The 13,718-nt window shown below is 37.9% G+C and overlaps 1 protein-coding gene across 1 annotated transcript in view; it reads right to left on the bottom strand.

The window, feature by feature from the left end:
• Positions 1 to 4,650, bottom strand: part of LOC106873759 (mitochondrial import inner membrane translocase subunit TIM50) — a 36,794-nt gene extending 32,144 nt beyond the window's left edge. Inside the window, exons 1-2 of the mRNA XM_014921261.3 lie at positions 4,102 to 4,650; positions 3,054 to 3,085 (exon numbers count right to left, since the gene is read on the bottom strand). Coding sequence (XP_014776747.1) covers positions 3,054 to 3,085; positions 4,102 to 4,552 — 483 coding nt within the window. The 5' untranslated portion in view covers positions 4,553 to 4,650. The remainder of the gene's footprint in view (positions 1 to 3,053; positions 3,086 to 4,101) is intronic.
• Between the last annotated feature and the right edge of the window lie 9,068 nt (positions 4,651 to 13,718).

The following is a 13,718-nucleotide window of genomic DNA, read 5'->3' as shown; positions in this document are numbered from 1 at the left end:
CACCTAACCCCCGCAATTATAATCCTATGGATTACTAAGTGTGGGGCATGGTTGAGAAAGACACTAACCACTCTGCTTGAAACACCAAGGCTGAACTGGTGGCTAAAATCAAGGAGGTCTTTCAAAGATCTTCCCAATGATACAGAGAGAATTACTCGCATCAGGTTTTTGGCATTAGGAAGGGCATCCAGCTGTAGAAACTCTGCCAAATTAGATTGGAGCCTGGTGTTGCCATCCGGTTTCACCAGTCCTCAGTCAAATCGTCCAACCCATGCCAGCATGGAAAGCGGACGTTAAACGATGATGATGATGATGATGAGGTTCTGAAGCTACTTGAAGACGATGGATGGATGCTGAGGCTGGTTACCTTGAGTAAACTATTATCACCCAGCCAGAGTTTTGTTGATATTTTTTCAAAATACTTTTATTTTTGGAAGGGATGTTGGGTTTTCCTTTTAAGCAAACTGTTAAATCTAGTCTGAATCCCCTGGATGGCATAAAATAGTCTTGGGTGTGTTGTAAGATAGAGCTGCCTGACTGGCTCCTGTGCCAGTGGCATGTAAAAAGCACCATTCAGGCATGATCGATGCCAGTACCACCTGACTGGACCCCTTGCCAGTGGCACGTAAAAAGCACCATTTCAGTGTGGTTGATGCCAGGGCTTCTTGACTGGCCTCCATGCCAATGGCATGTAAAAAAGCACCCACTACACTCTAGGAGTGGTTGGCATTAGGAATGGCATCCAGCTGTAGAAACTCTGCCAAATCAGATTGGAGCCTGGTGCAGCCATCTGGTTTGCCGGTCCTCAGTCAAACTGTCCAACCCATGCCAGCATGGAAAGCGGATGTTAAACGATGATGATGAATGGCAAGACTGGAATGTCTTTGAACAAAGGTCTACTTGACATGGAGCTAAACAACAAGAAAACACTACCTCAAAAGTTGTGGTGGTGATTCAATTCCAGGTTAACCTTCATTGAGCAAACCTATGATCAAAGGTATTCCAGCCATGACCATTCCATTTTTTCCCCTCAGTGTATCCAGGAATACAACCTGATGTGTCGGATCCTGTTTAAGATGGTGAGGTTTCATTTGAGGAAGATTTAACAGCTTTTTCTAGAAGGTCAAATGACTGTATTGGAGCTAACATCACTGATGTATACTCATCATTGTTTTAATGTTGACTTTCCTTCCCATACTCAGATGGGTTGGTCACAATTCCCTGAGGCAGATTTTCAAGAGGGATTCCCTTCTTGTTGCTGACCTTCACTGGTTTCCAAGCAAGGTAAAATCCCCACCCCGTGGAGGCGCAATGGCCCAGTGGTTAGGGCAGCGGACTCGCGGTCATAGGATCGCAGTTTCGATTCCCAGACCGGGCGTTGTGAGTGTTTATTGAGCGAAAACACCTAAAGCTCCACGAGGCTCCGGCAGGGGATGGTGGCGAACCCTGCTGTACTCTTTCACCACAACTTTCTCTCACTCTTACTTCCTGTTTCTGTTGTGCCTGTAATTCAAAGGGTCAGCCTTGTCACACTGTATCACACTGAATATCCCCGAGAACTACGTTAAGGGTACACGTGTCTGTGAAGTGCTCAGCCACTTGCACGTTAATTTCACGAGCAGGCTGTTCCGTTGATCAGATCTAGTGGAACCCTCGACGTCGTAAGCGACGGAGTGCCAACAACAAACAATATTTCCCCCATCAGGTTTGCTTCAGTTTCCATCTACCAAATCCACTCCCAAGATTTTCTGTGCCTTTTACAGGACCATAGAGAACACTTGCCCAGGGTGTCAATCAGTGGGACTGAACTTGAAACATGAGGAAGGGGAACAAACTTTTTAACCATACGCCCAGACCTATAATAGTAAAATATCGCCGAGGTGGAATCCCTCAGCAGACCCACGAATATGACAGTGTTTCACATTTGGAATATAAGGAATTGGAAAACTTCAATCAATAGAGATTATCCAAGGAATCTGAAGGCAAAACATCCCTCTCGGGCTTTCAATCATGCCATGTCCAAAGTGGCTGAGGGAACAAGTTACGTAACAGTTGGCATTAATACATTCTTTGACACTGGCCGTTTTGCCTTTTCTCAAATATTACTCTCTGCTAAATTCTCTACCAATAAACAATTCTATTGACTCAAAATTTATTATTATTATTATTATACAATATTTAATATATTTTCAGGGCACTTTTTTTTTTTTCTCATGTTTTGGCCAGAAGGGCAGTCCCTATGATCTTTCACGGGGTCTCCAAGACGGATGGAGAAAAAGGGATAGGCGGTATTCTCAGTCCAGAGAGATGGCCTGAATGTTAATGCTTGCAACAGAATGGTCTATGATAAAGACATCCAAAGTCTATATGATGGTATAAAACCGGTTAACGGATTAAGTGTACGGTAGAGATGGACTATATGTAATCTGAACCTTTCCCCCCTTGTTTTTTTTTTGTTTTTTTTACGGAATCCCACGTTTTAGGCTATGGAGATTCCGATTCTGAAAAAAAATTTTCAAAAATCTCAATTTCAAAATTTCGATCCCCTCCCCGGTTTTATATAGATCCACAGGGTAAACCTAACCCTAACTCAAACCCTAACCCTGACTCTGACCGTAACCCTAACCCTAACCCTGACCCTAACCCTAGTTTTGTGAGATTTGGCTGTTATTTCTAGCATGTAAATAGCCTGCTTTGTGGGGGGGGGGGGGTGAAATTTTTCAAAAAATTTTTTTTCAGAATCGGAATCTCCATAGCCTAAAACGTGGGATTCCGTAAAAAAAAAAAATTAATAAATAAGGGGGGAAATGGTTCAGATTACATATAGTCCATCTCTACCGTTAAATGTTGGGGTTAGTGATGAGATCGTGTGTTGTAATCGAAACATTTGCATCGACGTAGAATCATTAACCATTCAAAGTATTGTCGCATATCTGACTTGGTCACTTACACTATTGAACTGCAGTTAAGACAAAATTATAACAGTGTGTGTGTTAAATCAATATCATGACTCTACCACGATGTAATTGTTTGTTAGATATATGGACACTTACTTCGTTCCCTTCTGGATCCACTGCAGGGGCTCCTGCAACAAATAATATATATACATCTGTTATAATTGGGATATGTATTTGTATCCAGGTGGTTAACTTAATTATATCGTGACCAGAACATTTTTTTACAATCTCCATCATTTCAAAGCAAGAAAGCAAGTATTAAGTGAGTTTGCAAACATTTATTCTGCAAGGAACGTGTGTGTGTAATGGAATTTTTAGGCGACTAAGCATATATTGTAAATGTGTTAGCTATTATAAAAATAAACAGAAGAAACGATAATGTGCTTTAGAAACAGCGCAAAGGTTGAAAACTTCTTTATTAGGACATAATATGAAACACACATACAACACAAACGCATGACATTAAGCTCAATAAACTCACACGTACACAAGATGAAACACACAACTATTTGCTGTCTTTTTTTTTTTCATGACTTTGTCAAAAGACGAAAGGCAGCAATCGTGTTCCTTCTGTGTCTGTTGGGAAAAAAATTATCCTTAGACAAGAGACTTGAACCGAATGCTTCCAACAGAGTAGACACTGTGAAAAATACGGAAGGACCAGTTGGTGATATTAAACCAAGCGATTAAGTCGACCTTTCCTTATTTCAAATAGTAGGGTGCTGTTTGAGAAATACATGGCTGCTATTTCTAGCAAGTCGAAACAACCACGTAGAGATCCTCCTGTTCGAGTATCTTTTATCACGCATGTAGCATGGATTATGTTTTCTTTGATTCCTTACTTGTAATGGTAATAACTGAAGCAAAAATTTATATGTAGACAAAATATGGCAAAAGGTAATAAATATTGATGTGCAGGGATAGAGAAGTGTAGAAATTTAATCATTAAATCAACAAAAGTGGAGCGATGAATGCGAATGACACCTATATGACCTCTCACAAGTCGACGGCGAACAAATGCAAAGAAAATATCAAATGACAGAAAAAGTAACAAATACGAGAAGACAGTAGACAGGAATAAACGATAGAGAGGCAGGTAGTAAAAGTAATCAATGCAAAGGTAAATTAAATCGCTTGTACATACCCCAAATACTAATGAGTACGCCGGTCGTCAAGGTAGCCCAACCTCCGAGCAACAGTAAACCTAACTTCCATGCATTTTTACCGGTCCATCTCGAAGATTTTTCCTTTTTAGATCCTGAAGAAGAACTGGACTGTTCTGTAGCCCCATCTTTCGAAGGTGAAGAACCTGAAGCAGCTTTGATATTGGAACTAAGGATGTCGCTTGTGAGGGAACCCAGGTCGGAAGTGCTTCTACTCCGGACACTTCGACGGTCAGGTGTATCGGCTTCTGTGCTTAAAAGTCGTTTCACATTCTCCAGACGGACACAGAGTGTGTTTAAATCATTACTGGACATTAAAGTTCTTACGATTGTGCATTTCAAACGCGATTCTGAGGTAAAATGATGAGTCAATATTGGATAGCATAGATTTATCCTCCTTGAAAGACACATGTACCTCGTGAAGGCCGCCATGTTATTAGTGGTGGGGGAATTGTGGGTAATTATATTACTCCTCCGCCACCGTCACCACCACAACGACGACCACCACCACCACCACCGCCACTGCCGGTCTTTTATGTGGAATTGTTTGAATGAGTGACTTTGGTATCGCAGGAGTTATAACCGAATCTGGATGACTAGCTCTCACAGAAATTATCATCTATAGACATTAATGAATATATATAAACACACGTTGTGTATATATATATATATTACAAATAAAGGGTAAAGGATTATTAATTTATTAATAAATTAATAATTTTTATCAAGTACTTCGGTATGTAAAAACCATTATCGGTAAAGAACTTATTTAAAAGTTCTTTTAAATTTACAAACATAATTAAGGGATCAGCAACTGTTGCTTCACCACATACCGAAATTTAGAAATAGCAGTTAAAGTGCTAAAGCTCAACGTTTGATAAGTGCCAACGCACGAAACTCTTGGTCCTTGGATCACTTTATTGCTTCTGCTAAATATTAATAAAATAGTATTTACTTATACTCATTTTTGAATTCTGTTTTTCCCTGTTTGCACCATAAAACCTGTTTATGTGTAAACACGCACACACACATACACACGTAAGTCGTTGACCTCGGTGGAATACGAAGGCAGTATATAAAAGAAGGTAACTTAATAAATAACTCAAGGATTTTGGTCTGTCGCTCCCTTGTTTCTGTCATTCTGTGGGCCTTTTGAACAAAATCATAATGACAATTTCTAATTTACGAGCAAAATCCTCAGATTTGGCAGAAAGAGATTGTCGATTACGATCGGTGCCGGTTCCTAGCAGGTATTTATTTTATAGACCCGGGAAATATGAAAGACGAAGTTGACCTTGACGCGATTTGAAATCAGAACGTAAAGCGGTGTAACAAAACACTACATGATTTCCAATTTTTCAGCGCTCTAATAATTCTACCATTCATCGTCTTTGACAACGATAAAAAAAAATTCTAATATAAACACAAAACTAAAGGTATATTCCGTAAATTCTAAGGTGACTGGGTGAAAGGTAGGTCGGCCTAGGCAGGATTTGAACTGACGACTTAAATACCTCTAGGTATTTTGTCTGCCGATCTGCCGAATCTGTTATCCTTTAGGTTTAATAAATAATGATCATTATTGAAGATTTTAAGGTTAAACAACGGCCAAACTAAAGGGTTTGACCCGAGCAGAAAAAAAAAAAAATGGTATAATAGGTGTAAAACAACTTGCTGTAAACGAATATAAAAAAAAATTCGCGAATGGGTGGGTGGGGGAGAGGACTCTGAAAATTCACATCGGCAGACCATGACCTTTAAACTCTAGTGTTTGACCCGAGCAAAAAAAAAAATTTTTTTAATAGTGTAATAGCTGTACAAGAACATGTCCTTTAAACTCCAGTGTTTGCCCAAGGTGCCATGCAGTGGGACTGTACCAGGAACCGTGTGGTTGGGAAGAATATCCATTTTCTTTAGGGAAAAAATCGGATCGTGTGAATTGTCCTGTTCCTCCCCCCCTCCCACTGTTCGCCAGTAAGCGTTTTCAACCATAGTCTCAGGCTGACCAACGCGTCCTGGAGGCCGAAGGTGGCATTTCAGTCTAAAAAATTATCTACGCTATAAACGAAGATGAAAACAAAAATTTGCACACATAGTTTCAAAGAACGAAAATATTTAGACACAAACGAATTTTAAATTTTGCAGTGAAAGTAACAGCTTTTGTTGTTCTGGAATTGCTTACAAACATCTTACACGCTGCAAATTCTCTTAAATATTCAACCTTATTCTGGCCCCTATTTACAAAACTTTCCATTCTATTTTATTTTTTTTTTATTTGATTCTTTATACAGAGAGTTCATGTTAAAATAAATTCTCTTTAACATTCGTAGATGTAGGAGTGGCTGTGTGGTAAGTAGCTTGCTTACCAACCACATGGTTCCAGGTTCAGTCTCAATGCGTGGCAACTTGGGCAAGTGTCTTCTACTATAGTCTCGGGCAGACCAAAGCCTTGTAAGTGGATTTGGTAGACGGAAACTGAAAGAAGCCCGTCGTATCTCCTTGTTTCTCTCCTTATTTCTTTCTGTGTTCCCTTCAGTTGAAGAGCATAGCACGAAACATCAAAGACTTTCTCTATTCCTGAGCGTTAAACTAATACATCCATTTGTTGTTTACACCACCTGTCTTCGTCTGTTGTTTTTTTCGTAAATTCTCCCATGTACATATATATATATGTGTGTATATGTTGACAATTCATGCTAGTGTGTTTACGTCCCCGTCACTTAGCAGTTCGGTAAAAGGAACTGATAGAATAAGTACTATGGGTCGATTTGCTCGACTAAAGGCAGTGCAGAGTAAAGCCACTTGGCACAGGTTGACCTTGATTTCTGCTGTGCATGTGCACTAAGTTATAATGTTCTTGTTCACTTCCGCTTTTTTGCAGCACTGCTTGGAAGGAAGATGTGTAGCTTGTGATTGTCGCATTGACCATAACAGAGAAAGTTGTCATGGCGATACCTGTTCTGAGGCCTACACAAAGTTGCAGAAAGTGTAGGGGAGGCGTCCATGAGCTGCACACAAGTGTATGAGTGGTTCAGACGTTTCCAAGATGGCCGAAAATAAGTTAGTATTGACGAACGTTCTGGGAGACCCGCAACCAGCAGAGCTGAGAAAAACATCGCAGATGTGCATGCAGCTGTGAGGGGAAATCATTGAATCACCATCCATGAGTTATCAGAGGATGTGCAGATTAGTTACGGTTCAGTTCTGTCCATTATCACTGAAGATTTGGGTATGAGACATGTGTCTGCCAAGTTTGTGCCAAAACTGCTTTCAGCTGACCAAAAAGACACTCAGGTTTCAGTTCCACAAGATCTCCTTGATTGTGTCGAGAACAATGAAAGCTTTTTCTGAAATTTTTTATAGACCTATGAGCAGGTATCACCAAGCTTTTAGCAAAATTTGATGCAAATTCTCTGCTCAACTTTTTCTGTCATGGTCAATTCGACAATCACACACTACACACCTTCCTTCCAAGCACTGCTGTAAACAGCAGAAGTGAGTTAGAATGTTAAAACTTAGTGCACAAGCATAGCAGAGTTCAAGGTCAATCTGTGCCAATATGTGTGTAATTATATATACCTTCCCACCTTGGTGAAACCGAGATTCTGGAAGTATAATGTGTATACATATACATATTCCACTCACCCAATTTTCCCCCTCTCATGACTTTCTCATCACCCACTCATCTCATTGTCACTGATTCTGCCATCACTTGTCTAATATTGCACAATTCTAAAGCCGTAATTAAATGACAGTAGAACTACATACTTCATCATCTTTTTCTATGTTACCAGTTCCCTCTGGCACTGCCAGGAACCACTTCCTTTGTTAGCCATCCTTCATTCTTAACATTGTCCCTCTCCACTCACATTTTACATTGCTCACCCTTTGTGTTACCAATGATCTCTCCCTCTGTTGACTCACCTTTTACCCTGTGGTTTTCACTCTCCCTATGCACTCTTGAGAATTACTCACCATCCATCTCTCCTTCAAGGACAAGGAACTAGTTATTTATTTTGCACAAAAGATGGCTTCCACCAGATATGTTTTACAAAACTATGATCATTGCTGAAAAGAAAAATAGATTCAAGATGGCATTGATGACTACACATATTCCTCTCACCCTTCATATATGTGTAGTTAGAATGATAGGTTAGCAGTTGGCAATGATAGAGAGTTGAATTCTTTTAGATTCTTGAGTCAAACACCTATAAAAAAGAGTTGGAATGGATAATGCCATTTTTCTGCCTACAAGACAAATTCCCAGTAATTGGCATTTCATTCCCGAGACATTTATCTTGTTTGGTATCACAACCCCTTTTGAGTTACACAATAAATAATATTAATTAAGGAAAATTAATGAAATAACATAAAGAAAATTAAAAAATAATATTTCCAGTTTATTTGAAATGTAATAACAAAATGAATTAATGATTATTAGAATATAATTAAAACAAACATAATTGATTTAATAAAATGGACAGTGGGTAGAGTTCTTGGCACAGAATAGATAAAGGGAGTTAAAGAAATATATTATGGACAGGCAGTATGCTACATCTATTGGTAAATGTGTGTATGTCTATATATTATATATACAAACACACAGACTCTCTCTCTGTTTCTCTCTCGTGCACATACACACACACACACAATATACAAACTGAAAGAAACATTACACACAGACGTTAGCTTACATTGACATCTATGTCTGAGTGGCTAATATAGATAAATACATGCATGCACACACACACACATACACACAAAGAAGTATGAAACACATACGCATCCACGTTTTAAAGTCTTAGCAAAAATTTGTGCCTTCAGTAGATACAGGGCGAGGCATAAAGATCTTCCACATTTGAAGGAGACATCTTGTGGACGTAAACAGAAGTAGAGAGGTGAGACAGGTTTCATTTGGAAGGCTAAGATCTACCATTTTTGAAATAACTATTAATCACTCGAAAACTTCTTTCCTTTTTTAGGTTCTACCATTTTTTTGTATTCATCATTAACTATTCAAATACTTTGAGGGAGGCTGGTAAGGTCACCAGATTTAAGCCCTTGTGACTTTTTCCTTTGGGGATACATAAAGGAAACAGTTCTTCAACATTGTCCTTGAACTTTTGAGGATTTGAAAGAAAGGATTTGTGAGGAAATCAATACAAAACCACCTGAGACATAGAGTCTTGGAGAACTTCTGGGAACGACAGCATCAATTTATTTCCAACAATGGCAACTATTTGCCTAATATAGTTTAGTTTTTAAAACCCAGTAAAATAAACTGTTTTTTATGTACTTTTCAGAAACATAATTTTTTTCCTAGATGGTTGTGTTCTCTTTTTGTATTCATTTACAATGTGGGAGATCTTTATACCCCACCCTGTATATCTTGTGCAAGGGTGAAAGTTGTAAATATATGTTTGTGTGTGTATGTGATTAATTGCAGGTGTATATACACACTCACACACTCATATACACATATATATAACCATTTGTCTTAACATCCCTATTGTATTCCTGTGAAACTTGGACTTGTTATGAAAGGTATTTTAAACAGTTAGAACAATTCCACCAAAAATGCCTTCGTGATATTTTAAAAATTAAATGGAATTCTTTTACTCCAAACACAGATATCCTTGCATCTGCAGGCATCCCCTCAATTAAAGCCATGATTCTGAGGAACCAATATACTACAAACGATCGTGATATCTGAGACAATAAAAATTTACAAGACTTTCTTAAGATTAAGAGGATGATAAACAAAGCAAGATGCTTTTTTTCACAACCTTGCTACCAAGAAGCGGGGCAGTCAAGATTTACATACATACATATATACATACATACATACAAGCACAGCATATAATCAAAAGGTACACACAGGCTTCAAGTATGTATCGTTCTTGTCCTAATTTTATTTTGCCTCTTACTCTACTTTGATAAAGGGTTCGTCTAAAACAGGGGTTCTCAACTGGAGTCCATATGGACCCCAGTGGTCCATATAAGTTATTAGTGTGGGAGGGTTTCCACACATGATAAATTGAGGACCCATGGTAATTTTTCAGGAACCAAGTAAATATTTTCACAATTTTTATGCAATTCTTAATAATATTTAATCATAAAAAATACTAAAAGATTTTCTAAACATTGGATGGCTATGAGGGTCCAACCAAGTAAAATAGGAATTAACTGTAAACCTATTTTTGGGCCACCCTGTATATATATATATATATATATATATATATATACAGGGTGGCCCAAAAGTAGGTTTATATATATATATATATATATATATATATATACAGGGTGGCCCAAAAGTAGGTTTATATATTTATATATATATATATATATATAACGTGAGAGAGTTAGGGGTTGGGGGTTCAACCCACTAAGGGATAGTATCTATCCAGTATACTGCTGGGAGGGTACCCAATTATTGCTACACTAGTGCTATACTAGGTGCAATCAATGGGAGCGGGTAAAAGTGGAGGTTTTATATATATATATATATATGTCTCGGAGTGGTTGGTGTTAGGAAGGGCATCCAGCTGTAGAAACTCTGCCAGATCAGATCTGGTTCGCCAGTCCTCAGTCAAATCGTCCAACCAATGCTAGCATGGAAAGCGGACGTTAAATGATGATGATGATGTCTTCGACAGGCGAGTCCATCATATATATGTGTGTGTGTGTGTGTATACACAGACAGACAGACAGACAGGCAGACACACACATGTAAGGAATCAATTATTATTATATATCAGATTGAAATATATATATGTTAGAGATGGATGTAGTTTGCTCTACATCAGGTTTTCCAATGTGTATTTGTTTAATAGTTAGAATTTATAGCAAAGCTTAGGATGTGATGTCGAAGTGTATGGGTTATTGAAATGTTGATGGTGAAGAGATTTTATATTAATCAAAATGAATAAAGTGGGGGTACCAGTTGGAGAGGGGATTGAAGTTTTTGTGTGAGTTGTAAAGCAAAAGACAAATGGTAATCAGAATAACAGAGTAACAGACAAAGAAAGAAAAGAAAACTTAGAAATAGTTTGGAAAATGATAAAGAACAAAGAATTTAGTTCTTAACAGAAAGAGTGGGGAGAGGGGGTAAGGAAGTTATGTTACTGGCATTGTAGTGGTGGTGGTGGTGGTGGTGGTGGTGGTGGAGTACTTAGCTCCAAATAAAAGTGTGAATGGCTACAGAAAGGTTGCAATGGGGGGGGGGGTATGGGGCATGTGTGAAAGGGTATCAAGATGATAACTATAAAGGTTAAAGACTGCTTTTGGTATTCTTACAAAAATGTGAAATTTACAGAAAATTTAGGAAACCTAATATATAGAAAATAATATCAATGAAGTAAGCAACTTAACGACCCCTGGGTTTGAGTATAAAAATTGGATTCTAGATATATTTTTTATTATTAACGAATATATATTTGATAAATGTATTATATCAATAATACAATAATATATTATGTCAATAATGAATGTATATTTATTATTAATAAACATGGGTATGAGTATAATAACAGCATCTCTCTGCCAAGTCGTGTTGAGCCAGTGTGATAGATTAGGCTCATCAAACCAGCGTGATCGCAAGCTCAAATTCATGGCCTGCACATCAAACCATGGTTGGTGGGGAGAGAATGCTGAGGCGGTCATCTTGAATGAGCATGGGACAATCCAAGTCCAAAATATCAATGTTTTGAAATACAATGACCAGAAAAGATAAACAATAAAAATCCTTAAGTTATTAAAAGATAAATAATATAAAGTATATTTAAGAACTGATGTATGGTTACATTTGGCACATTTCAAAGGCAGAATTGTTAGCATGCTGGGTGTAATGCTAAGCAGTATTTCATTTGTCACTACATCCTGAGTTCAAATTCTGCCAAGGTCGACCTTTGCCTTTCATCCGTTTGGGATCGGTAAATTAAGTACCAGTTGCATACTGGGGTTGATCTAATTGACTGCCCCCCCCTCCCACTCCTAACTTCGGTCCTTGTGCCTAGAGTAGAAAAGAATATTTTAAAGGTGGTGAGCCAGCAGAAACGTTAGCAGGCCAGGCGAAATGCTTAGTGGCATTTCGTCTGTCGTTACGTTCTGAGTTCAAATTCAGCTGAGGTTGAGTTTGCCTTTCTTCCTTTCGGGATCGATAAATTAAGTACAAGTTGCATACTGGGGTAGATCTAATTGACTGGCCCCCCTCCCACTCCTAACTACTGAGAGTAACTTCTAACTTCTAGTTCTGTATTTAAGAGATGAGGAATTATGTACATTATTTACATTATTTACATTTGACAGATATTTGTCCTCATCTTGTTTGTTGTTAACACAACGTTTCGGTTGATATACCTTCCAGCTTTCATCAGGTGTCTTGGGGAAATTTCGAATCTGGGTTCTCATTCAATGTTGTTGTTGTTATTATTATTATTATTATTATTATTATTATTATTATTCAGGTTACTGCCTGGAATCGAACTCAGAATCTTGGGGTTAGTAGCCCTGTGCTCTTAATCACTATGCCATATGCCCAAGACACCTGATGAAGGCTGGAGGGTATATCAGCCGAAACGTTGTGTTAACAACAAACAAGATGACAAATATCTGTCAAATGTAAATAATGTAAATAATGTTTTAACTTCTAGTTTAAGACAATTCTTCTAAATATAATATAATATAATACATACAGAAACACAAAAGAAACTGACACAAATTCTCCAAAATTCAATAATCTGTTAGTGGCACAGTGAAGATCTGTAAGACATTCTAAAGATTCTCCTTCTGAGGTTCTTTAGGTGAATAGATGCACACCCAAATGCGTACATCGACAGTTCAACCAACACAACCAACTCAACCACAGATTTACAAACACCGGGAACTCCCAAAAAAGCCTTGTCACTTTGTTTATGGGTGGCTTGAACTCTCTCAAGAAGAACTTAAATAAAACTCAAGGAAAAACATTCACACACACACACACACACACATGCACACACACACACACACACACACACACACACATACATACATACATACATATATATATATATATATATACAGACATACATACACATACATACATACACGCACATATACATACATATATACAGACACACACATACATACACACCCATACACACTCGTACATACCTACACACGCATACATACATATACACACACACACACAAATACATACTTACATACATATATGTAGCTGCGTGGTAAGAAGTTTGCTTTCCAACCACGTGTTTAGGTTTCAATCTCACCTCATGGGACTTTAAGTAAATGTCTTTTTCTATAGCCCTGGGCTAACCTAAGCTTTGTGAGAAGATTTAGTAGACAGAAACCAAAAGAAGCTCATCATTTATATATGTATTTGTCTATGTGTGTGTGTGTGTGTGTGTGTGTGTGTGTGTGTGTGTGTGTGATTTAATTAAGTGAAACCTCTCAGACTTTAACATTCATAAAACATAGCCAAGCATAAACACCACATTATACACGCTATGACATATATATACCCACACATTAGTCATTATTCATTATTCATGTAATAAGAATGCAAAATTTGTATAAATGTTGTCTGCTTTTTCACTTG

This window comes from Octopus bimaculoides, chromosome 6 (assembly GCF_046866305.1).
Source record: "Octopus bimaculoides isolate indiv1 chromosome 6, ASM4686630v1, whole genome shotgun sequence".
NCBI lineage: Eukaryota > Metazoa > Mollusca > Cephalopoda > Octopoda > Octopodidae > Octopus > Octopus bimaculoides.
This window is presented reverse-complemented; position numbering and strand designations above follow the sequence as displayed.